Genomic DNA, 26,067 nt, shown 5'->3' with positions numbered 1-26,067 from the left:
GTTAAGTTGTGACCAGGAAAAGATAATAAAAACGTGGGTGTAACCCTTTTTTGTAAATAAACTCGTGGCCATAAATAACGTACCACCCTTTATTTCAATAAAAAAACCTAAAATGTTAATCTTTTGGGTTTCTTTTTTTTTCTTCTATCATAAAAAGTTGAAGTATTTTAAATGTTAGCGATAAAACGTAACAAAATTTCTTATCAGCAAATAACTGTTTAGTGTTTTTGTGGTTTTTAAAAATTTCAATTTTATGCATATTTTAATGTTTCTTCCATTCTATTGTTGTACCAACTTGTGGACAGCAGTAATTTAAGTCAATCAAGGTGTGTTAAAGTCGAGATTATTTGAACAAAAAATGATCAGAGTTAGGCAATTAAGTGAACGCGAAGCTGAAAGAATAGCCGAGTCGCGTTGGACAGGGACTGGCAAGTCTGTTTGGCTTACACCACACAACCATTGGCAGATTGAAGAAGTGTCGAGCTCAACAGCCTTGTACGAGAAGTCAGAAATGTAAATATCTTTGATAGATCAATGATACGACACCTCTAGAATGCTGGTCGACATAGCAGAAGAGCTCTCCAAGCACCTTTGCTAACCAGGCTGCATCGTGTTGCTAGACTAAGATTTGCAAGGCAACATTTAGATTGGAATTTAGAAAATTGGTGCCAAGATTTATTTACTGATTAGCAAGAATCAGAGGTCCAGATGGACGTAGGCAAATTCGAAGATGGCGAGGACAAAGATTTGCGCAGACTTGTATCATTCCCATGGAGCTGTTCCAAGGAGGGTCTATCATGTTTTGGAGAGGAACTTATTTTGATGCCCACACAGAATTAGTACCTTTTCCTAGACCCGCCCTCCTAGACCCCTTAACGCATTTTTATTTTTTTTACTCATTAAAAATCACTCAAAACTACTACATATTTCTTATTATTGCGTCATAATAATTGAAAAGAAGTTAAGCAATAGCAATATTAATTTAAATTTATTAAACAAAAAAATATTTTCAGATATCGGGGTGGTGCGTTATTTTTGACCACGAGTGTATATCTCACCTCATAGTTATTCTGTTTGATACTGTTAAGATATAAAGGGTAACGCGACTTATTTTTGAAAATTTTCAAAGGATAACAGTTTTGCACAGAAAAAGAATCTATCCATTCCATTCTGAAACGTGATAATTTTTTTTCGCAAATATCTGCCTCAATGTATGCTCGTTGCAGTACCCTAATTGTGACAAAACTACATAGAGAGAAATAGAAAGTATCTATTGTAGGTTTATCGAAATGGGAGCAAATGAGGAGAACTGAACATACGTCATATCAACACAAACCATACGCAGATACATCGTCAGGGAATTTAAAACCAAACAGAAAATTGGAAGACATTCTGAATTAGAAAATGAAAATTAGTTGAGACTTGTGGCATACATTAAAAGTTTCTCATCTATCGAATTTCCTTTGGACCAATCGAGATTGGGGTTTATGGACTAATGATGTTGCAAATAAACTAAGATTGGAACATCGATTCTATAATGAGAAAAGACAAGCAAGCTGGGATTCATTTCAAGGGTTTCTGAAAAGGTACTCAAATCTAAGTAAACGAAAAGAGGGAGGCCTGATACTGACGAGAGCTAATGGTATGGATCTACAGGATGTTATTTAATATTTTATAATGTTGTTAAAAGTACTGATAATGATTTGATTGATAATTCGAAAAGAATCTTAAAGCGGTATCCAAGTTAAGATTAAAATTGAACGTGTTCTAACCAGAAACGGTACTTATTCGTTATACCACCACCACGTAAATTGCGAAGTATGAATAATAAAAGTGTCTGACTGGGGTGGAAGACTATTTTACAAAAAAATGGCGGAGAGAGTGAAAAAAAATTTTTTTTTAGGAATTTTTTTTTGAAAAAATTTTGAAAGGTATTGTACTAGGCGGCATTAGTCGGAAATTTTCGCATAGGACTGTATTATGTTTATCTACTGTTTGGCGGGGGATAATGTAAGGTTACATTCGATTGATGATAATTGTTATTGTTATTTGTTGATTGAATTTCGGATACGTTCAGAGGTAACTACGATCGGTGGATATGCAGTAAACGCTGGTGTAGGGAGGATAAGGGACTAAGGATCGGTACATGGTTGGAGGGTACCAGACTATCATTAAAGACCATCGCTCTTTTAAAATATGCCTGGTCGCAAGAGTATTCCTTGTGCAAATTTTTAGAACAAGGGCTGGCTATGAGTAATGAGGCTATGAGCTATTGGAGGAATTATTTAAGGAAAATTTGTGCGAACTCATTGCTCCTTAATAAAAAGAAGGTCGGGAGACCCGGCATGACTGTGGAGATTGGGTTTTTGGGGGAATATGCCGTTAAGATGGTGACTGTTTTTTATACGCGCTCACGGATAGAAAAGAAGCTACTCTTGTGACAGTTTTTAGTGAAAATATTGAGAGAAGTACAACGATAATATCTGATAAATGGAAGGCCTATGAGGCGATTCCTACAATACCAGGCATGACTTTCCAGCACTATACATTCAATCACTCTGAAAATTTTGTTGATCCCTAAACCGGAGCTCACACGCAGCGAGTTGAATCCATGTGGCGAAATGCCAAGAGAAGTAGGCAAAAGGTCGATTAGTATCTGTGTGAGTTCATGTGGAGGTCTAGGTAAATAAAAATTATTATGGAAATATAGGGATGGGATTATGCATGTAGAATTTTTTGAAAATATAATTTTTTTTTACGTTTTCTGTCTCAATTTTAATTGCGTCTCTTCGTAAACACTGTATTTCGTCGTTATTAATATTATTATTATTATTTTGGTGGTGGTGGTGGTGGTATAACGAAGAAGACTCCCAGAACCGAAGAAATTGGAAATATTTTTATTATTGCGTGTTAACACTTTTTTCGCCTGTTTTGATTGCGGAGGTATAATACAGAAAACCTGAATTTTCAGGAAGTCTACTACCTGGATCAGATTAAAATTATTTTTTACCTGGATAACATATCATTAATAGAATGAAAGTCAGATTATGACGTTTTTTTTCTTAATGTTCATTTTTTCATTCCAATTCATAGATAATGCATTTGGATACTGATATCATTCTTTGTATTCCAGCTCCAGACTCTCCAGCTATTGGACAAAAGTTTTTTAAGCAATTAAGAGTTACTCATCTAAAGAAGTCACGAATGGAATGCGTTTGAGTCGATATGTCCTACATTGGAACTACAGCAGAACAGTATCAACATCTTTCAACTTAAACACAAGCTATTTATGCGATGTCGATAGCTGCGCTTGCCGATATTTATTTTCTCCGCCCTCTAAAATGATGTTTTGCAAAAAAGCAAAAGTATCCGCGCACGGCGTGCACGTTTGCGTATATATTATACAACTCTGCTTCTAAGCTTGTGAAACTATTGATCGATATTTACCGAATTAAGTTAAGTAATTTGATAATAATGAAAAAAATATGTTTATGTTTCTAAATATTTTTGATATTAGGGATCTAGATTAAAATATTTTGCTAAAGAAAAGTCGGAACGTCCATTTTTATCTTTCTTTTAAAAAATTATCAAATAAAACTAATTTTAAAATAGAAGATACCTAAAATCAAGAAGATTTAGAAGCATAAACATATCAAAAGGTCTAAGAAATAAGATATTAAAGAAAACAAAATATGTTAACATAAATTACAAAAGAATCAAAAATTTTCATAAAACATTATTTTTGGAAGGACAAATATGGCTGCTAAAACTACAAATATCGATTAAAACTAATCAAGAAGCTCATAATATTCTCCAAACTTCTTACAAATTCGATACTTCGAGATTTACGTGAAAGGGGTTAGGTAGTTTTAGAATATGGAGAAAAAATATCGAAATACAATTTTCGTATTTTAACAACAGATGAATTGTCTCATTAACTTTAATTATAGCTTAGCCAATTTATCAGCTTTAACATAAAAGGGTAGAGCTTGAATATACTCAAATGAATGTCAATAATTAATTTTATGAAAACAGTATATATACATTAAAGGCACAGTGACAATTAACATATCGATCGATAAGTTTCCGGTCTAGTTAATGAAAAATAAGATTTCTAAAGCTTCATCAATCATTATGCATTATTTCATTTATATTTCTATTTATTTTAAAAATCATATACACTACGACACAAAGGATCTATTGTGTCTGAGGGAGCCAGTGTTTACAGCTGAACTATTAATCTCACATCTTCTAGAAAATACAGAATGTTTGATGACTGTAGCTCTGCCAAGGATCTTCGTCTTCTATTTAATACGCTGCTAGGTCTAGCGTCTTTAGCTGTTTGTTGAGTGCCCCGATAAAACTCCTGTTAGTATTCGTAGATTGTTCTTATTTGGGTTGATACATTTAGAAGATCTATGATACCACAGAAGGGTTCAGATCCCAAGAAAGGGCATAACTGGACCCCGTATTGTAATTTATTGTGTGGAAATAATATTTGTACCAAAGTATTCGACGGATTTTTTTATATTTATATATTTTTTCATTATTAATTTGAATCGGAATTTGGTTCACTTTTTGTTAGTGAAATCTATATTAGTAGACGTTTCTAGTTGAATCTAAGTTTTCATTTTTTTGTACAGGTCTCGATCTTGTAAGTTTTTCTTTGGAATCATGATAATATATATAATCAAGGTAGCAGTGTCAAATTAGCAAACTTTGTAGCTTTTTTGGAGCTATTTAGTTGCTGAAACTCCGATTTTGTGGCTTAAGCATAAAATTTCGATAAATCAATGAACATCGAGTCAACTAGTGAACCAAAATTTGTTGCTTATTTGTCCTTATCTATCTACCTTATCAATCCTACTACATACTTGACCTATTTTTAGCAGTTCACCATGAATCTGATGAAAACTGTGTAAGTGGTACGTCTATTCTAGCCTGTATTTTGTTGTCCTTATATATGTCTTCGATTGTTTTGATGATGTCTAACGGTATTTGTCTATAGTATAAAAGGTGAACCACGTCTCTTAATCTAGCTCTGTCCAAGGCTTTCGTCATGTCAATTAAGCAAATGAATGCCAGTTGATTATATTCTAGAGCTGTGGATTTATAGTTAGTTTAAGAGCATTTTTAGTTAATAAGCACTACTTTGATAGATATTAGATTGAATGATATGGCATCTTCTCACCATTGTCACATATCGTATAGTGTCACTACAAATGAATTAATTTAAATAACAGATGTTTAGTATTTACTGAATGTTCAAATTGGCCACAAATTCCTTCAATACACAATCGTGTCTCTATAATATGGTAAATCATTCGCATCTGCTTCCTCGGTTAGTGTTCATTTAGAGTTTTTTAGCCTTTAAACAGCCTTAGATGAAAAATATTATACTGTTTATATTAAATACACTTAATATAACCAGTAATGGATAGAAACTGCTTGAAATATTTGGATTGAGATATTTACGCGCATTACGCATTGAATTTGCTGCATTATTTTTCTGGCCTTCACCTGCAGACACCTGTACTAGCCACGAATCCAAAATGTTTCATAATTATCGAGTAGTTGTTAGCATCGGTTAAATTAAATATATACATAATAAGAATGTTCGAAGTTTCATTTAATTGTTGATATTTCCATAAAATCCATATTAACAACGTCTTCATTCGCTCAACATGAGTTTCTCATTAATTGAGTTCCTTAATTATTGATGAATCTATTGAATTGGATATAAAATCCAATATGAATTTTCCCCAAATTCTCTCAGTTTATTTTTACCAATAGTATTAATAGAAGTGCGTTGATATTCACGTTACATGTGATTAAAGTTGAAAAAATCGTATTTCTAGCATCAAAGAGTTTTCAAATATAAGATTCAGTATTAAACAAATAATACATTACGTGCCAACGAATTGTCAAAAAAGCTACCCGATTGAAAATATATCGGAAAAATATAGCTTTAGCAGAGCTTTGCAATACAATTAATGACATCAAAAATAAATACTCATCTGGAACTGATGGACATACAGAAGTCAGCTTGTTAGGGTTGACATAAGGATGTCTTCTGTTTCTTCTGTTTATAAACATAGGACATAGGACTATATCTAGTGAACTAATCACCCTTAAATCATGGTGCGATTCTAATCTTTTCTGTCTCAACGTTTCTAAAACCAAAGTTTCATCATATAAAAATACATTGTTGCCTTTTTTATTAAAAAACACCAACATTGAAGTCGTTGAATCTGTAAAATTCTTGTTGTAGACAGATCTTTGAAATGATAGTTACATATTGCCGCCTCCTGTTCATGCCCTTATTGAGTCGCATCTCCCTTCTGGAGTACGTGTAATGCGACTCAATTTGAGCGAATCTTCACACCACAAAAGAGGGCTGTTAGATATTTACTCGGACTAATCAGCAGGGCTCACTGCCGGGACTTCTTTGAAAGATTAAAAATTCTGACTCTTCATTACTCATTCATCTTTGAATCCATTTGCCTAATTCGTAAGTACGCTTCTCCAATTTCTTACGACCTTAGGAACGCAGAGCACAACTTTTACCTACCTACTCCACATTCGGAATTAGTTAAGTGCTCAATATTTTACAATGCAACATAATGCACAGTCACTTGCCAATCAATCAATAACATTTAGAAGCACTAGTTATTACCTATTATTATCACCTAACATTTTGTGTTTTATTGTGGTTTTCTGCATATTGAAATTTTGTTTTATTTGTATAAATATTTAAATAAAGATTTAGTTATTTTTATGTTTGTTTTTCAGTTTCTACAAGCTATTGTCTACAAATTGTAACAATTTTTTTAAAAATAAAGCATTTCTCTCTCTCTCTCTCTCTCTCTCTATATATATATATATATATATATATATATATATTATAATAAATTACAAATGAAATTAATCATTACCTACCGCCACATGAAAACATTTTAATTCAATCGCCAGTCGAGGAGGATATTCTAATCATAATTTAAAATATCTATTGTGCTTTTTTTGCATAATAATAAAAAAAACCTCAGTGAAACGAATTAGTCTACTTCTGCTGAAATGGGACTGAATAAATTCCATAGGGTTACGCCGATGATACTGTGGCAATTATAAAACTATTCAAACTTGACGTTGAAAATCGTTCACAACACGAAAATTGCCGTGACGTATTTATTTTCTATTTGCATAAATAATTATTAAAATCCGTTCCCTATCTATACCGTCCGAACCATAATAAGTAATAATTATTCAAATGAAAATGTTTGAAATTCACACTTTTTAGCTTAGTATCTATATTACTGGTCGAAAGTTTTTGGTAATTTTATACTTTCGCGATCGTTTTTTGGATCTAGAAAATCCAAAAATCATCCGATTTCGAAGAATTTTTTTTAAATCTTTGTTTTTACGGCAGATTTACGATAAAAATTATGGGAATAAAAAAAAATTAGAGCTTATATTGGTTTCAGGGCTTTAAGTGTTCATGAAAATGCACTCATTCACGTATAATTGATGATAACTTTTTTCCAAATAATCAAAAAATTGTTTTTTGAAATGAACACAAACGTTTTTAATTTTTTTTTCTATATTATTCGTTTTTTTTTGTGTAGATTGACAAAAAATATATGAAGCGTTTGATGCTTTGTAAAAAAGTTATGAACGATTATATGCGTTCATAATCACATTTAAAGTCATAAAACTATAGAAAATCTCCAGGTGAGATATTTTCCATATTTCTTTTCATAAATCCGCCGTAATAACGAATATTTAAAAAAAAATCATCGAAACGGATGACTTTTCGGTTTTCTAGAGTCAAAAAAAAAACTAATTTCTATGTCAAGTGAAGGTCTAAACGGTGTCTTACAAGTTAAAAACAATAATGTCCATTATTTTTATATACGAGCGGATGTTTATATTTCGGTCGGTGATTACGATAAATTGAAACTTGTTGAGTGGTATTTAGCCCAGTGAGAGGCAAGAACGTGCGTTGATTTATTCTTTTTGGACAAATACTTCTTTTTGTGAAGATTCGTATAATACTTTCTCGCAAATTCAAACTTGCAAGTTATAAAATGGGAACTGTCAGTTGAAACTCGTACAGTAATCGCAAGTCTAGGTGAAAGTATTATACCATTATCGCTTAATTAAAAATACCTCGACGTACATACTGATGCAACATTATTCTGAAAAAACATCGATATCTTAAAACATCGATATATTTTGAAAAATATCGATGTGCAAAAATATCGTCGATAAGAGCGATATATCGATGTTTTTGCCGATGCTTCATTAACGCATTTGATTACATTAAAACACATCTTATTACATGATTACATGATTTATTGTTGTTGAGTAATGGTTGCTCCAGCTTCCGAGAACAATCGCTTACTTGGGACAGATGTGGCAACGATGGGAAGGTACTTTGGAAAGCTTTTAAAATAGAGATTTCATTATCCCAAATTCCAATGACATCTCTCTTTATTGATATTACAGTAATTAAGTATAGAGTAAATAATATGTAATGTTCTCTATCCTCATTATCGAATTTTTAACCCCCTTTGGACCCTTAAAAACAACTCCTTGATAAAAAATTGTTTCGAAAAATATTTCTTTTGATGAAATGGAAAGGATTTAAATGTTATTCCACATTCTCGAAAATGATTATCATATACTCTAGCTTTTCAAACCTTAAAACTACTCCTAAATTAAAACAGTAAATATATATGATTACACATTTGAAAATTATTGAATTATAGAGTAAGAAATCTCAATTTTTTTAATAATAAATATAAACAGGACAATGGATAAAATAATATATATATATATATATATATATATATATATATATATATATATATATATATATATATATATACATAAGACAATAGTTTTGGGTCTCTATTACTATGTACTTTCACTTTGCTCCAAATATTCACACTCCGAAATTTCTAGTTTACTAGTTTACTAAGAAGAAAAAATACGATTAGTTTTTGGACCATAACTATTTCAATTTTGACGCTATCACAACTCATAGAAAAAACATTTTAAAAGTAATTAAAAGAGCTAACACTTTTTTCATTACAATGTATAGTGAAAAACCTTTTATTTTAAAACGGTGGAGGGTCAAATGACTCTGTGATTGCGCTGCGCGCTATTTAAACAATCATATCTCCGTCAATTTTTGTGAAAGAACCAAATTATTTTTCAGAAAAGGATCTACATTTTTCATCATTATACTTTCATATGTATCTTTCATTATTTTTGAGATATTATGAAAAGAAGGTGGTTTTTTTAAAAAATCGAAAATTTTTTTTTCTTAGAATCGTGAAAAATATTTGTCCTAAATCAGTCAAACTTCTAGAATCCTCAAACTATATTAAAATTAATTCATAACCGAATTCGATTAATTTTAATTTTGGTGGAAATGGCACTAATGAAACCCATTGATTTAAAAGAAAAAACCAATAGATGTTGCATTACAGCTCACTCATTTTACGCGTAAAAGACTTTTAACAAGGCTCATTTTAAAGCTTATTTCAAGCATTACAAAACCCAATTTCATTAGAATGCATAAAATGTATCTGCTTGCCGCTAGATGGCATTGAATACATTGATTAATAACTAAATAAAAAACGGCTTTGATCTTTAATATTTTGCTTAATATTGCACTTAGAACACTTTATAAAAAAATATTTATTCAGTTTCTTACCTGCTACAATTTTTTAAATACAAAATTTTCGTTAAAATGCAAATTTTTGGAGATATTTGCAAAAAACCGATGAAAAACGTGAAGAAATTCCGAATTTCTAATTATCAACAACTTAAAAAGTATTGGATTTTCTGAAAAACTTTATAGATAAATATCATCCACGAAAAGTATTATTTTATCATCATTTCTTTCACAAAAAACAAATTCCATTTTATTTAAGTAAACTTTGAAAACAACAAGAGCACACGCGTATGACGCCATTTTGTGTAATCTAATGAATTGTCAAAATCAGCTGAAGTCCATTTGATAATGGCCGCCGTGAGGTGAACACATGCTTTTGCCGTGAGTTTCTGTGTAGTTTATGAAGTAATTTAAGGGTTTTAACAACTTATTATTTTCAGATTTATCGCTTCTCAAAGTGTTGCTACTTGAAAAAGTACGAAATTTCCTCCCGGAAACGTGGCTTTATTTTCTACCATGCAGTATTCTGGTTAGTATAGGTAAGCTATAAATATAGTCTGAAATACAATTATATTGGAAATTAATGAAAAATGAGCAGGATTTTGACTTAAGCACTCCTCATCTTATGAGAAGGAGTTAACTCCACCTAAAGCTTAAAGTTTGTCCTTGCAACTTTAAGCTGTCACTGGGTTATCACTTCGCGAACTTTAAAAGTGTTTAGTAAACTTAAACGCAAAAATGGAAATTAATTTCTAAAAAAATTAGTAGGTATTCTATATTTTGTTAATTGCTTGGAAGCATACTAAAAAACTGCAGAAAACTCAATTGACGCTGTGTTAATTTCACTGAAACGGTATATCTATGAAATCTTCTTAACACCATAAAACAGATAAACAATTCAAAGCAACTCTCACTACCGGAACACCCAAGAAAAATCAATACGGATACATAAGACAAAGTCGATTGTTTACCCTACGTCCGTAGGGTAAATATTTTGACATGGATCAGCTGTAAGATTTCCTAATTGTCAACTGTTTACGCCACCGTCGCTGTCTATTTTTCTTGCACTCTAAACTGTCCCTCAAAGGCGACTAGTAGTACTTTTGAAATGGATATCTCTCTAATTCACAGCAATACTTTCTGTTAGCGTCTCTCTCTGATTATGTACTAACATCATACTGCCATGTTGTTCATGACTTTCAAAATTAAACAATTGAATAAATGACTAAATTAATTAAAATGGAATTTCTAGAACCGTTGCCGATATTCTTTCACAATTACAATGTCTGACGCGCGTTCCGATAACCAAGTTATCGTCTTCAGAGACTGAATGTAAACAGTTTAGTCTCTGAAGACGATAACTTGGTTATTGAAACGCGCGTCAGACAGTCTAATTGTTAGTGTTGATTTAGTGGTGGTGTAAACAGTGTATTCAGAATTAATGACTAGTAAGTTAAATATATGACACATAGTTAGCAGTGATACATATGTCTGGTAGGATTTAGAATTATTACCTGAAAAGGTAAGGTTCACTCTAATCAAAGCAACCTCTACCGCCAGTCAGGTGGCTCAAGCTCTAACCGAAAAAGCTAGAAACAAGCAACATAACAAAGAATCAGCAGACCTGAAAATCTTGTTTTCCAAACGTTGTTATTTCCTATTCTATTATGTTTCAGTTCATTTTTTTTAACCATACACTGAAATTTCTACAAAGAAATCATTCTTCAAATAAGATTATTTGTTGAACAAGGTTTATAAACTGATATTAAACTAAAATTATAACATTAAAATATCATTATAATAGAAAGGAGATTATTAAAAATAGATTATTCAACGTCTGAAAATGAGAATTAAAAACTTCCGCCAGATTATTCATGATATTGTTGGAAATGTATTTTAGAAAAAAGTCGCAGATCCAATTCTCACACGCTCAAAACATAAAACGTAATAATTTAATCGAATTTCACGTCACCAATCACAGGGAGTTCCTGTTTCAGATAAAATTTTAAAAGTTTTGTTATTTGTACGTAGTCCGATCCATGAGTTCTCAACCTATCACAGAAAGTAAGATTACAAATAAAAAAAACTGTTATTATTTTTTAATATATTCTCCCTTATTTTCACACACTTTTCAGAACGTCTGGCAGAAGCTTCTATGATGCATCTTGAATGAAAATATTCGTATAGGTACTGCTTGTTTAATTTTATCGTCGCTGTTTTTAATCCATTAACTCAATCTTTAGCTTTGCCAACAAAAAATAGTCGGTCGACGCCATATCAGGGTTATATGGTGGATGTTCAATCTCTGTGAAGCCGCTTCCGCGTACAGTAGCTTTGGAAAGCCAAGCAGTATGAGTTGGAGCATTGTTATGAAGAAAGCGAACACCTCGACTGATTTTGCCGCGCCTAATTTGGAGATTTTTTTGACGTAACTGTCTTCATAAGTCAGAGTAATATACCACGTTCAAGGTTATATTTGATACCTTGAAGTTACTCAATAGGATACCCTCGCAGTTTCAAAATATTGTACCCATCACTTTCTTGGTGCTTTTCGTGACTTTTCTTCTTTGGTATGATATGAATTTTTCATTCCGATGCTACTCCCTGGAATCTCTTTTGAATGTCGGATCACCCGGTACAATTGATCTGATTACATTATCTTGGTACTCGCGGCAAAGGTCGATGCTGCGTTTGCACTTTGCACTGCACTTCGAATTCGAAGCACTAATTTTTGTCATATTTACATGTTTAAGTAGAAACCTTAGAACACTTGTTTTCAACTGCTGGTCTGGGCTGATTGTTTGGTTTTTGGTCGCCGGTCACTTGGAACAATTTAATGTTTTCTGGAATAGTCACCGTCACAGGATATTCCTCTCGTGGATTATCTTTACTCGTCCCCAGCGAAACAACTTAGACCTATTTGTAATTGTTGAAAATGATGGAAACAAGAAATTCAATTTGAGTTATACTTTAATACAACTTGACTGAGTGGTAGTTTAAGTCTACTATAATAAAATGAATCGAAGCAGCAAGTTGAAATTTTGTGTAAGTTTTGTTGAGACTGATACGTGCATGAAGAATTTCGCGAACCCACTCTATTTACTATATGATGCTAAGAATTCGAGGAACGTACTACTTCATTTGGCAAAAATGTATATACTTAAGTTTAAATGAAACGATATTTGTGCACTAACACTGCTTTAACAACCTTGCGCACTATGTTGTATGTGCTCGCGATCTTCAACTATGTTCTTTTATTATTCGTTTTGTCTTGGTATCTATTGAACAGAATATGATTATAAAAATTATCGAGGAAGACAGAGGACGCGCAACCCCTAGCAATTAAGTACAGTTAATTGCGTTTTGAAGAAACTGAATACTACAAATGAGTTTGAAATTAGTAATATGTATGTACTTGCAGTTGTTTCAAAGTGGATTTTTAAGAGTAGAAGATGTTCCATCAAAGTTAATTTCAATTATAGTCTCTGTAAGGGAAAGTCTAGACACGAGCTATATCGCTCATGTATAAGAATCTTCAACACTTTGGTCTTCTTATCCAAAACTAAAAGGCATTTAATGGTAAATAACGACGAAGACATCAGTAAATACACGAAATTCATTGCATATTTGAAAAATGAATCAGTTGGCTATAGACCCAAAAAATCTAAAACATTTGCCCCTGAAGAAATTAATAAGTTTCTGTAGCAAGCTCCCGACGATCATTATCCCTTTCAAATTTTAATGTAAGTTTAGATATTATTTGTAACATCTTTCAGGTTGCTTTAATATTGGGAATCGCAGGAGCTCTGCAGAGGGAGGAATTATATAAAATGAAGTGTAACGATATCAATAATACCGGAATTGTTTTAATTATCATAATACCTGATATAAAAACTCATGTTCAATGTTGATTTACAGTTTGAATAGATTGAACTTGGTAAACATTTAGAAAAAATATAAAAACCAACGACCCACAAATATCTTTTTGCAGTATAGAATTGGAAAATGCAAAACTTAAGTTGTATTTATCAATACCTTTTCAAAAATTCCCTCGCTTATCACAACATATTTGAATTGAGCTAATCTAAAAAACTACACTCAGCATACATATCGACTCTCTTCAGCGTCTCTGTGTAGTGGATTCCGGTGGTGTTATAATTCAACTAAAGAAGCGCGGTGGGTGGAAATCCAACAAAGTAGCGGAGGGTTACGTAGACGACTCAATAAAAAACAAAATGGTTTCCACAGAGAAAATTTTAACGGGAACAACTAGTTCTAATTCAAGCAACATTATAAATGTTCACGATCCTACCAACAATCCATTAAGTACTAATACAACTATAGACGGTGTTATTTCTATGAACTCGTTAATTGTTGCCAATTCAAGTACCAATAGTAACGTAATTTCTTCACTCCAAATTAATAATGCTCTCAGTTGTACGCTCAATATTACTATTACAAAATAACAATTGATAAAAGTTTTGTCAAATTTTTTCAAGTCTACGAACGTAGACAAAATTTTGTATGTAACTCGTGAGTAAAGTAACTTTTTTTCACTCGTAGGAATTACCCGTATGGTCAAATCGTCTTACTAGTGAAAAAAGTATTACTTTACTCACTTGTTGCATATATAACTATTTCTGAATAAGTTACTCAATTTTCACAAGAAATAGATAAAAAAACGAGAAGAGCCTTAGCCCATTCTCTTATTGAATAAAAAGCATTCACATTATTTCCATTTTTTTTTTCGTTTAACAGCTGTTAGTTAACAATCACAATTTTGCAGTCTTTTATTTGTATAAATCACACATGAATTCGTAATTTTATAACAATATATTGATCAAATACTTAAAGATTGTCATTTGACTCGTCTCTTTTTGTAATTTTATTATTCATGTCTATAAATGTTATTTCCTTAGTAAAACTTCTATACTTTGAGTATATGTCCCAATCGCTCGTGTCCAGACTTTTCAATACAGAGACTTCACTTTAAATGAGAAAGATTTCTGTTAAGGAAACTAGGTCCAATAAAGAATTTATAAGATATGATTGCTAAAAATAATACCAAAATCAAAAGTGTAAATCTGTCGAAAGTAACTTATCACAATAAGTGGACAATAATTCTATTCTATATTTGAGCACTGAGTTGATTTTGAAAAACAATTTTTTTGATAGATAGCATATTTGAACAGCAAATATTGCAATGGATGTTTTAGCGGTTCTGAATTGCACAATCAGCGAAATGATAAGCTGGAAATAATAATCGAACGACATTTATATTGTGTTAAGACAGATTCCGAAATTAAAATCGATAGACTAATAACAAATTTACATATAGATTTGAAAGGATTGAATAAGCACTAAAAGTCTCTCAGGAAACGGCAAACTGATCTGTATCGTCGGTGTTTATCTCGAATGACGTGTATATAAAGAGATTGATTGCGTCAACAAAAATATCATCATAATTTTGTTTTCCAATTGATTTCCGATTAAATAATCATTTAGTTATGGAATGTAAGCATTTTTGAGAAAAATAAATAGAAATAAATTTCTCGGCAAAACAGGAAGTACTACCAACATTAAAAATACTATTTCAGTGTATTGAAAATAGCACGTCACTCAATAAATCGTGTGATTATCTAAGAAAAACATATTTTTTAACCAAAAATCGATTTTATTCATCATTTTAATCTCCTTCAAGAGCAATACAATCATTTCAACGAGTATCTAACTTCTCGATGCCGTGCTTGTAGAAGGATTTGTCTTTTGTCTCAAAATAAGCCTCAGTTTAAGCAATGGTTTCTTTGTTTGAACTAAATTTCTTACTGACGAGCATTTTTTTTAAATCAGCGAATAGTCAGTACAGGCCAGATCTGGAATATACGTTGGGTGAGAAAACAATTCGAAGTGTAATTTAATCGTTCAATTTTACCATCATAGTGAATCGGTGCATTATCTTGGTGAAACAGTAGTTTTTTCTTCGACATATGAACCCGTTTTTTCTTGTTTTTCGCATTCAAGCGATCCAACAACTCTATGTAACATTCGCTATTGATTCTCTCCCTTTTGGAGATAGTCGATGCACAATATTCGAAGCTATAACCTTCCCATCTGACTGTTGTGCATTTGAACGCTTCAGGCGTGGTTTACCGGCTGCAGTTCACTCAGATGATGATCGTTTTGATTCCGGAGAGAAGTGATGGATCATTGTTTTATCACAAATCGATGCAAAATCTCTGATTTATTATGTGTGAACCTGGCCTGGCATAATTGTAAACACACTGCCTTCTGATATAATTACGGTATCAGCTATCTCACGCAATTTGAATATTCGATTAGATATAACCAATTTGTGGACTTTTTTGATGTTTTCTGGAGTAACTATCTCAATTGGACGACCAGAACGTTCACCATCATCTGTGTCTGTACGACCACGTTTGAATTCAACAAACCAATAACAAATGGTTCATTTCTATGGAGTAGAGTCCGGATAACACTTTTAAAGCCACTGCTGAGCTTGTACAGTATTTTTTTTCATCAAAAAGCAATGATAAATTAACACACGAAATTGTTTTGAAAATAACAAAAGTAGCTTCACTCAAATGGCTATCACTCTTTTCTGACTTAACGTCATGGAATTCTACTAGTTTTTTGACAGTTGGCACTCCAAAAACGTCATATGGATTTGATAATGGCAGCGCCATCTGTGTGTCAGTCACACGACATATTGAGTGATGTTATGATTGGGAGTGTTGGTGTAGCATTAATATAAACAATATGTTCAGTAATAATACATGACCAATTTTATATCCGTATTCTACCAAGTAGAATTTCTTTTTGGTTGAACTGAACCGGTTTGTCTTAAACGTTATCCAAATTTATATATAATTATATATTTATCGAGTGATTTTCGACAATTGATTATTTGGCTGTGATCAGTTCGATAATTGAGTATTTTCTTTAGCGAATTCCGCATATGTGTCAAAAGCCGGGTTGTCACTGCGCAAAAATGTCTTCGGTCGACTGGACGATACCAATTGCAGCCTGATTTCACCATATACATGGTGAAGAATACGGAAGGCGAAACTCTTTGATATGCGATCAAAACCGACTGGCGTTGACTCATTTCGAAACTTAATCGCGAAATTAGTTTGGGGGTGAGTACGAAGTCGAGAAGTGACAACCTGGCTTATTATAATATAACAAATTTTCATATTTTTGCAGGCGTGTTGTGAGTGAAGTTAACAGTGTTTTGTATTCATGTATATCCCGAGGTGAATTCATTTTTAGATCTAGTTGTGACAATGTATAAATTTGATTATAAATATTTGATTATAATACAAAACACAATCGATAAAACAATAAATAAAACGGTCGAAAAGCCGCAAATTATTGCAATTGAAATATTATTTTCACTGTTAATTTGAACTATTTCAACGGACTGGTACCAGCGGTCAAATTTTTTGTATGTTGATAACAACATATTGTCAACAAAAAGTTTTGCGATAAAATAATTTTGGCAATCAGAAAATTTTATGAGATAAACTCACACGACGAACAAAACAAATGATAAGATATGTAAATTGAATTACCAAATATTAGATTTTTGAAATATTTAATGTACACATACATATAGTTGATCGATTTAATCAACTTTTTTGAAGATAACCTTGAAAAAAAAACAAATTATATTGCTTGTTAATCAAGTTTAATTTTCTCACTCAAAGGTTTGTCGATTTCTCCTAAATCAACTTTAATTCATCATAAGGAGACGTCTCTACTACTCTTTTACCTTGGAGCACGACATCCTCCGATTTTTTGCGATCGGGTTTTACCAAATTATAAAAGGAAGGAGACATTTTGCCATATAATGCGACACCATCAAAACAATTTAAGATGCACAGAAAGTGCCTCAAATAAATAGTCAGAAGTGTGCTCCAAAGTAACGCCAAAAAGGTTCAGTTACCTTGGAACTCGACATCTTCCGCTCTCAAAAATTTTAATTGCATTCGTTTTGCGATAAAATGCGACGTTATAAATTATTTTGCGACGTCGCCGCTGCATTACGATGGTAAATCACATACTTTTTGCGATTGGGTTCAAGCAAAGCTTTAATGAAAGGATAAATATTACGATAGAATGCGACACCATTAAAACAATTCAAGATGCGTAGAAAGTGCGTCAAATCAATAATCAAAAGTGTGCTCCTAGGTAACGCCAGAGAAGCTCAGTTACTTTGGAGCTCGACATCTTCCGCTTCTAAATTTTAATTCGTTTTGCGATAAATTCCGACGTCATTATATCATTTTGAGACGCCGCTGTTGCAGCGTTATTTACGATAATGATGATAACTCTGAAGCACATACTTTCTGCGATTATGTTCAAGCAAAGTTTAAATGAAAGGATACATATTACGATAGAATGCGACACCATTCAAACAATTCAAGATGCATAGAAATTGCCTCAAATCAATAATCAAAAGTGTGCTCCTAGATAACGCCAGAGAAGCTCAGTTACTTTGGAGCTCGACATCTTCCGCTTCCAAATTTTAATTCGTTTTGCGATAAATTCCGATGTCCTTAATCATTTTGCGACCTACCTACCATCGAAGGAACTGAAGAAACTCATTAATGTGTCAAAGAAGCAGTAGATAATAACGAAACAGCAATTGTGGTCGAAGTCATATCTATTTAACCGAGAAAATCCACCAATTTGTGATGTTATTAGAACCTTAACGTGAAACATTAATTGTGGAACTGCCGAATGTACAAAAACGGGAGAATACTTTTTAACTGTATAGCAATCTTTCTACTTCTTACGACGCCATCTCCCTACGGAGGTTGGCGATCCAAATGGCTATTGTCGTACGAGAAACCGCAGCTCTAAAAATTTCTGTAGACGTCTCTCCGAGCCATCTGCGCAAGTCTTTCAGTCATGAATCTTGTCAACGGCCCAGCGACCGTTTTCCTTCGATCTTCTCTTCTATTATCAGGCGGAGAATCTCTCTCATTACGAGTATATGTCCTAGGTACTGCAACTTTCTCTCTTTGATAGTCGTGAGAAATTCTTTATGTTTACCCATTTGCTGTAGGACCTCTATGTTTGTCTTATGTTCCTTCTAAGACATACGTAGCATTCGCCTGTAGGCGTATATTTTGAACGCATCAATTTTCTAGTCTGTGGCCGCATCCATGGTTCAACTTTCGCACTCGTACAGAAGAACAGGAAATATGTAATAGCGAAGCATTCTGGTCCGGAGTTCCAGGCTGAGGTTGTGGTTTGCCAGAAGTGTACTCATATTGTTCAGAGATTTCCGCGCTTGCTCAATTCTTGATCTGGTTTCGTGTTTTGGGTCGCATTGCTGGTTGATAAGCGTGCCCAGGTATCTCCATGGAGTTTTAGGGTAGGTTAAAGCGTATAAATCTTTTCTTGGTAAAAATAGGAATATTGCAAACATAATTAAGTATCTAAAAGAAACTCAATTGTATTACAAATTGTGAAGTGACATATAGCTAATAACCTTTGCTGTTGACGTTCAAATAATTGATTTCCAATTTTCATTTTATCTAAACAAATACTAAAATAATAGATATCGATGATTAAGGTTCTTGCAGTTTTTATTGTTTCACTGTGGGCTAAAAATTGGATAGGGTATGTATGAAGGAAAAGGTAATTAATAAAATCATTCACAATTCAATTACTCCATTTAATGATGGTAATGAAAGTTGTTTTATTTGCAAAGAATTTTCCTTTATGGTGCTTGGTTTTAAAATTTCATTTTCCAGAAAAAAAAAACAATTGGGGTACAAAAAGGGAACAGTTCACGTCTGGTACCCTGTTTAAACCAAACGCCCCTACAGGCAAGTACATTTTATCCGTCTATCTTCAATGGCAATCTGAGTGGCAAAGATTATTTCAAAAACTAGACTAAGAAAAGGTCACACTAAAATTACGCACGAATATTTACTATGTAGAAGAAATCTATGTGTACAAAGTATAACTGATAACTTACTGCAAGACATATACATTATATGCGTCGAGAAGGCAACAATGTAGTTTTCCAAATGACATGAAAACCCTACTTGGAAAGAATTGAGACGTATAATATTTATAAGTATCTGTTAAATACGTCTTTAATTAACAAGTTGTGATTAAATTACCAAATCCATCGCTCTACGGAGCTCTTAAAAGTGTTACTTGCCTGACACTGAAGCTTAGTTTATGGACCCAAAATTAAATCTATAAACATTCAACTAAGCTTTCTTGGTGTTAATTTTTTGGTTTATGCAGGATAATTATAGTTTACTGGTAAACCAATAGAAAGTTCCTGTATGGGTACTTTTTGTCATGAAAATGAGGAAAGCTCCTGACACTGCCCGTCAATGTTCCATCGTCTATAGATATTGCGGACTTTCAGATGTTCCTTTTTCCTATTTTCTTATTTTAAATCAGTTTTGAAAATAAAACACCACGGCGCATTTTCAGGAATAATATTTCCATAACCAAAGAACAAGGATGTAAGTATACAAAAAAATGCCACCAATACAGACTGACCTATCCTAATATGTGTTCATAACCTCACAAAATTAAGGAATTAAACTCAAAAGTTAAAAATGGGCAAACTCTTAGTTTAGTTTCAAGTTAAACTTATTGTTAATTTTCTGCATGAACTACAAGTACCATATCAGTGTCTTTCAACTAGTAATATGAATTATATCATTATAAACCAAGCTTCATAAAATGTCTAGAATTCTGCTACATTACTATATGTTTCATAATTTGTTCAAAAGTACAATTTCACTTGTTTCTTCAATTCCCGAAAAATAAAACTTTGAAATTTCTATAAGCTAAGATTTTCCTAATTAGTTTCTCAAATAACTTTTTTCCAAAAAATCAACAAACAAGCAAAATTCACATTTTTTGACACATCTTGTATAGGACTTTAAAGATATTTGCTTGTTGTATTTTGTATTTTGGGAAATGCGGTTTTTTATGAAATATAACTTTTTTTTCTAAAATTGAGAATAAAAAAATTGTTCGCTGTTAATTTTTTACGAAACTCAAATATTCAAATATAACAAAAATACTTTTTTATATCGATATATAAAAACCTCGAGATATTTAAAAGCGAGTAATACCCGTTTATTAATGACTTATTGATGTTATATTCAACATTAGAAGTTAACCTCAAATTAATGTTTACCTGTTGTAAATGCGGCATTTCGAATATGATCAGAGAAAAATCCTTAAACAAATTCACTCCGCGTATTTGATACAAGTTAGGGAACAATTGTCCAATGGAAGTCAAATACGGTATATTATAAAAAATTAAGTATCCCGATATTGTCTTTAATTTGGGAAAAACTACATTCTCAAAATCACTTTCTGTATTCTCGAGCATTATAAAAATTTCTAAATTACCAGCTATTTCACTACAATTTTCTAATTTTGCTAACTGTGTAACAGAATTTCTTAGACTTAAACTACCGCAAATGTTACAGTATCCATATAAATACCGTAAGGTGAATATAAATATTAGGATACGAGACATAATCGTCGAAACCGTAATACATGAACTTGTCTCATACTCAACGCTCAACGTTCGGCGGGAAACTGTTTAATATCAACAAACAACTCTTAGATGCCTGCGGAGGCGTGGCGTACACCGAAATCAGTTTTAGAGTCTGCGTACACGTTGTCATAATTCCATTAAATCGCTTTTCCTTACACAGCATTGTCAGATGATGTATTTTCAGTAAATAATCGGAAATTCGAAAATCAACTTTCAATCTTTTAATTGTTGTGAAGAAACTAGTAAACGATTGGTGTATACTGAGTGATTATATTACTCAAAATTAATGGACTGATTCAACAGTTAAAATAAGTTTTTACATAATTGCTAGGTATAAACATCTACCTGCAAAAGCTATATCCAAATTAGATTGTTCATAGTTCTATTGAGAAAAAATATAATTAAAATTTCGTAGCGGTGGTAGAAGACTTTTATTTTTGAGTGATATTTTTCTGACTTATCAATGGTTACACTTGATTTATAGATGTTAGTATTTTGTTAAGAAAAACAGATGAACCTTACTAATTGGTTAAAGTGGAACTCACTTGAATTTTGAATAATTTGACTCTTCGCTTTCTAAATCACTGTTAACCGAAACCACGATTTAACAGCGAATTTGCCCAAAATGAATCGAAAATGGAGAATGAAATTTTTTGATATCTTGCCTCGTTTTCGAGATATCCATACTTAAACTTATGACTTAACATACGATAAATACATGAATAATTTGATGTGTTTCATAAAGAATTGTCGGTTGTTTTTCATTATTTATAAAATATAAAAAAATATTTAATGATAGATTAGTGCTGAATGCTTTCAAAAGTTATTTATTTTCGTTTGTTTTATATTTAAAAAGCTAGACTACTACTAGTATTTCACAATTATCCTGAAAAAGTTTTGTAGCCATTATTTTTGCATCATTTATATTTATTAATTATACACACTACATAGACATACGTAATAATCCTTTAAAAATTTATAATGTTCGAATGTATAATTTAGAAAATAGATCTAGAAAAGTCACACGTCATCTACTCACACTCTGGATCACCCTGTATAAACAGTTTTATAATTTGTATTTTTTTCAACTTATTTATCAGTGAATTCCACAGTTTATCACTTTAATCATACTGACCTCAATAGATATTTACACGAACTGGCTTGTCCTTCTATGGGTTCATGATATTTAATAATTTAATATCAAAATGTCTATTACTTCAATTATACTACTTGTAGTGTATTAACGGCAACAATGAATTTTTATGACTTGAGTTATACATACTTTTTGAATACTACTCGTGGTGCGCAGTGTCGGTAGTTTTATATTCTCGTGGATCAAGATAAATGTGTGTGAGTAAAACATAATCAAGGACGTTGGTACCAGACGCAGATATAACATAATACATAATAATGAGCTATAGTAAATATTTCCAATCGGAATAGCGTTTTCGTATTGTGAGATATTCCTGTTTCTTTTATTCAATTCATAAACAACAGAAATGTATTTTTTAATATTTAAATTACAATTACAATTTTTTTACTTCCATCTAATATTATTTCCGATCATCCAGGATGTCCCAAAATTAGTTAAACAAATGATTTAGTTAAACAAGTGAAGTTTGCAACTTTGGAAACTTTGAACTATTAATAGCCATATTTTTTGTTTCCATTTTTGGTAATTATGCAATTTAACCCCCTCACCTCCGATCATCTTGAAATTTCTATATGTTTTTCACGCTGAATAAGAATATATATTTATATATGTAGAGCGAGGAAAAGTCATCTTCACATAGTTAAAAAATGTAAAAATTGAATAGTGTCTTACTTATACTTTATAATTGTATTATGCAAAAGAAAGTTGTAAGTAGTGGCAGCGGGGAGTGTTCCTATCCTAACCTAACTTAACCAAACATAACCTAACCTAACGTAATCTAACCTAACCTAACCTAACCTAACCTAACTTAACCAAACCTAACCTAATATAACCTTCGGTTGAATTCCTTTTTAAGAGAACTTTCTCGTAATGTAAAGTTAGGCTAAGTTAGGTTTGGTTTAGTTAGGGTAGGTTAGGTTAGGTTAGGTTAAGTTATATCATGATACGTATTCACATATACTCTACTCAAGATAATGTGGTTAAAAGGGTAAATTATTACAATGGAAGGGGATAAGAACGAAAAAAGGCGAAACCAAATTGAGATTTTGCAGATGAATCTGGGAAGATCTAGATTAGCTCATCACATAGCGTTCGTCGAGGCAAGTAACAACAACACTGATGTCAGGATAATATCCGAACCAAATAAAAAAATTTCTTGTACTAAAACTAAAGGATGGATAACTGAAAAAAAAAGAAGGATGTTGCGACAGTTATATTTAATAAGTCTAGAGGTTGAAAGAACACATATAGAACATGGTCATAAGAACTGTACATACTTGTATATCACCAAACATAGACCTTTCAGAATTTCAGAAGGACATTGACTCAGTGACGCAGATTCTTACGAGACATGGGTCGTTCGGTACCTTTACCAAAAGAATTAAAAATAAGAAAAATCACACATGCGGTATGTGTGAACAAAAGGACGACCCGACCCATGTCTTGTACGAATGTGCGAGATGGGATCAAGAAAGAAGAGCAGTAGAAAAGAAGATCGAGAGAATATTACCGAGAGAGAATGAGATAGTTGATTACTTGAAAAGCTCCCAAATTAATTGGCTAAATATATCAGAATTCATGACGGTAGTAATGAAGAAGAAAGAAAAAGGGGATAGAGAGATAAAAGGGTAAAGTAATATCGTAGTAATTAAGGGAGGTGTGCCGGTGAAATGGCAGTCTCTGTAGCACACTATTAAATTTTTACATTTTTCAGCTTATAAAAACTATGTGAAGATAACGCGCCCAACATTTATATATAAATTATTGTACAGTGTGAAAAACTGTACAGCATATTAAAATTTCAAGTTTATCGGAGGTGACGGGGTTAAACTGCATAATTACCCTATTTTTATAGGAAGTCACTCGGTGCAAGTTTACTTATTTTTACTCTGTATATTATTACTATTATTTGGTTGGCGACAGAGTGATTTCGGTTTTCTAGTGTGAAATAAAACAAGCTTTCAATCAATTATATATTTTCCATTTTGCTCAACGTACTTTTACCATATTTCAGCTTGAGGATTTTGCGCTCGTAAAATTTCTGATCTTTATCATTTGAGAAAGTTTGACCTTTCTTCTGTAAACTTCGAAATAAATGGCAATCAGATAGTTCCAGATCAGGGATGTATGTATGGGCGATGTGGCATCACTTCCCAGCCAAGCTCCAATAGTTCTCCACGAGTTGCCAAAGATGTGTGAGGCCTTGCATTATCATGGGGAGCATTAAACCTTTCTGATTTGACAATTCTGGTCGTTTTTCTTTGACTGCTTTATCCAATTTCATTAATCGTTCAAATAAACACCAGAATTAATCGTTTGGTTCCTTGGAACCAGCTGAGAAAACACCACACTTTGGTAATCCCGCCAAATTGACAGCATGAGATTGTTTTGTTGTTTTTCAGCTTTGTTATTCAAAAAATTAAGCAATGCAGTAAAATGCGAAATTACTCACTTACCAACTTTTATATTTTCAATGCATTGAATAGCAGCTTTCTGTCATAGTTTAAGAGGAGTCTCTATACCTACCTATCTGTAACTATACTGAGGTTTATTTATGGCAATGGTTGAATGACTAATTAATTAAATTAATTATTTTGCAAAGGTCCGAAAAACGACTTTATAAGCACATAAACATCGAATTCGTGGCACCTCGTCTTAATCAAGACACAGTCCGCAGGCTCAAACGCATCAAGCCTTTTGAATTTGTGTGAAAAGTGACATTTATAATCTAGTTTGATAGTTAGTGACCACAATAAACGTATATATCTTAATGATATATGATAAATTGATAAATGTCCCAACTTGATATGTAATGATGGAAGAATGAATTATGTCTCTGCTTACCAACGGCTTCTTCATCATATTGGCTTTAGTGTCTGTAAAAAAATTTCTTCCAATCCAAACAATTTTATTCCAGTCGCTTTGTTCTACTGTCCCAGATACAGAAGATCGTGTATAAGAATGACATTGGTCGCTTAAATTTATGATAGTCTCATACAAGTTGAATCAGATAATCGTTGTTTTATTACATCGTTATGTAACATGACATTCGACTTGTTACGTTTTTCTTCAAACATTCTGAATATTCCTTTGTTCACATATTATGATACACAAGTTACTTCTGATTTATTTATTCTGACATTCGAAATTTGAGGAAATTAATTTTATTCATTCTAGAAAATTCAATGACACCTCGTAATTTATTCGAACTCCTCATCTGCCTATTTACACTTTAATCAAAGTTAATTTTAGTAAATTTGAGGTAATTTTATTCTTTATTTTCGCTGGTGAGTTTTTCTCTGCTTTTTTTTATTGTGCTCACAAAAGTTCCAGTTATCTTTATGGATTTCCTTATATTTTAATCAAATTTTGTGTTTTCGTATGTTCTATTTATTTGAGGAACAAAAAAATAGAATAAAACAGACTGTTGTTGGTCATATTTTAAAAAATATTGATTCAGTATGTTTTAAATGTTAGAGCATAAACTCCTTTTATTAAAATCTCTTCTTTCTAGCGTACTCCAGTAAATTGTTTCTATCAATACATATTGATTAGGATAATTTTGTCCGGAGATAGTTTTCATTTGTTTAATTCCTTATATTGATTTAATTTATAAGGTGTTTCCAAATTTTCTACCTTTATTAAATGTATTTTTAAAGT

General features: G+C 32.1%; 2 protein-coding genes across 2 annotated transcripts in view; one reads left to right on the top strand and one right to left on the bottom strand.

The window, feature by feature from the left end:
* LOC130894161 (insulin receptor-like) overlaps nt 1-21,293 on the bottom strand; it is a 192,126-nt gene extending 170,833 nt beyond the window's left edge. Inside the window, exon 1 of the mRNA XM_057800779.1 lies at nt 20,886-21,293. Coding sequence (XP_057656762.1) covers nt 20,886-21,233 — 348 coding nt within the window. The 5' untranslated portion in view covers nt 21,234-21,293. The remainder of the gene's footprint in view (nt 1-20,885) is intronic.
* A 2,368-nt stretch (nt 21,294-23,661) lies between these two features.
* On the top strand, nt 23,662-24,039 carry LOC130894541 (uncharacterized). The gene has a single exon (XM_057801421.1). It carries the CDS (start codon nt 23,662-23,664, stop codon nt 24,037-24,039), a length of 378 nt encoding a protein of 125 aa, XP_057657404.1.
* The last annotated feature ends 2,028 nt before the right edge of the window (nt 24,040-26,067 follow it).

Source organism: Diorhabda carinulata, chromosome 5, assembly GCF_026250575.1.
Source record: "Diorhabda carinulata isolate Delta chromosome 5, icDioCari1.1, whole genome shotgun sequence".
Lineage (NCBI taxonomy): Eukaryota > Metazoa > Arthropoda > Insecta > Coleoptera > Chrysomelidae > Diorhabda > Diorhabda carinulata.
Note: the sequence above shows the minus strand (reverse complement) of the source record. Positions and strands in the feature narration are given on the sequence as shown.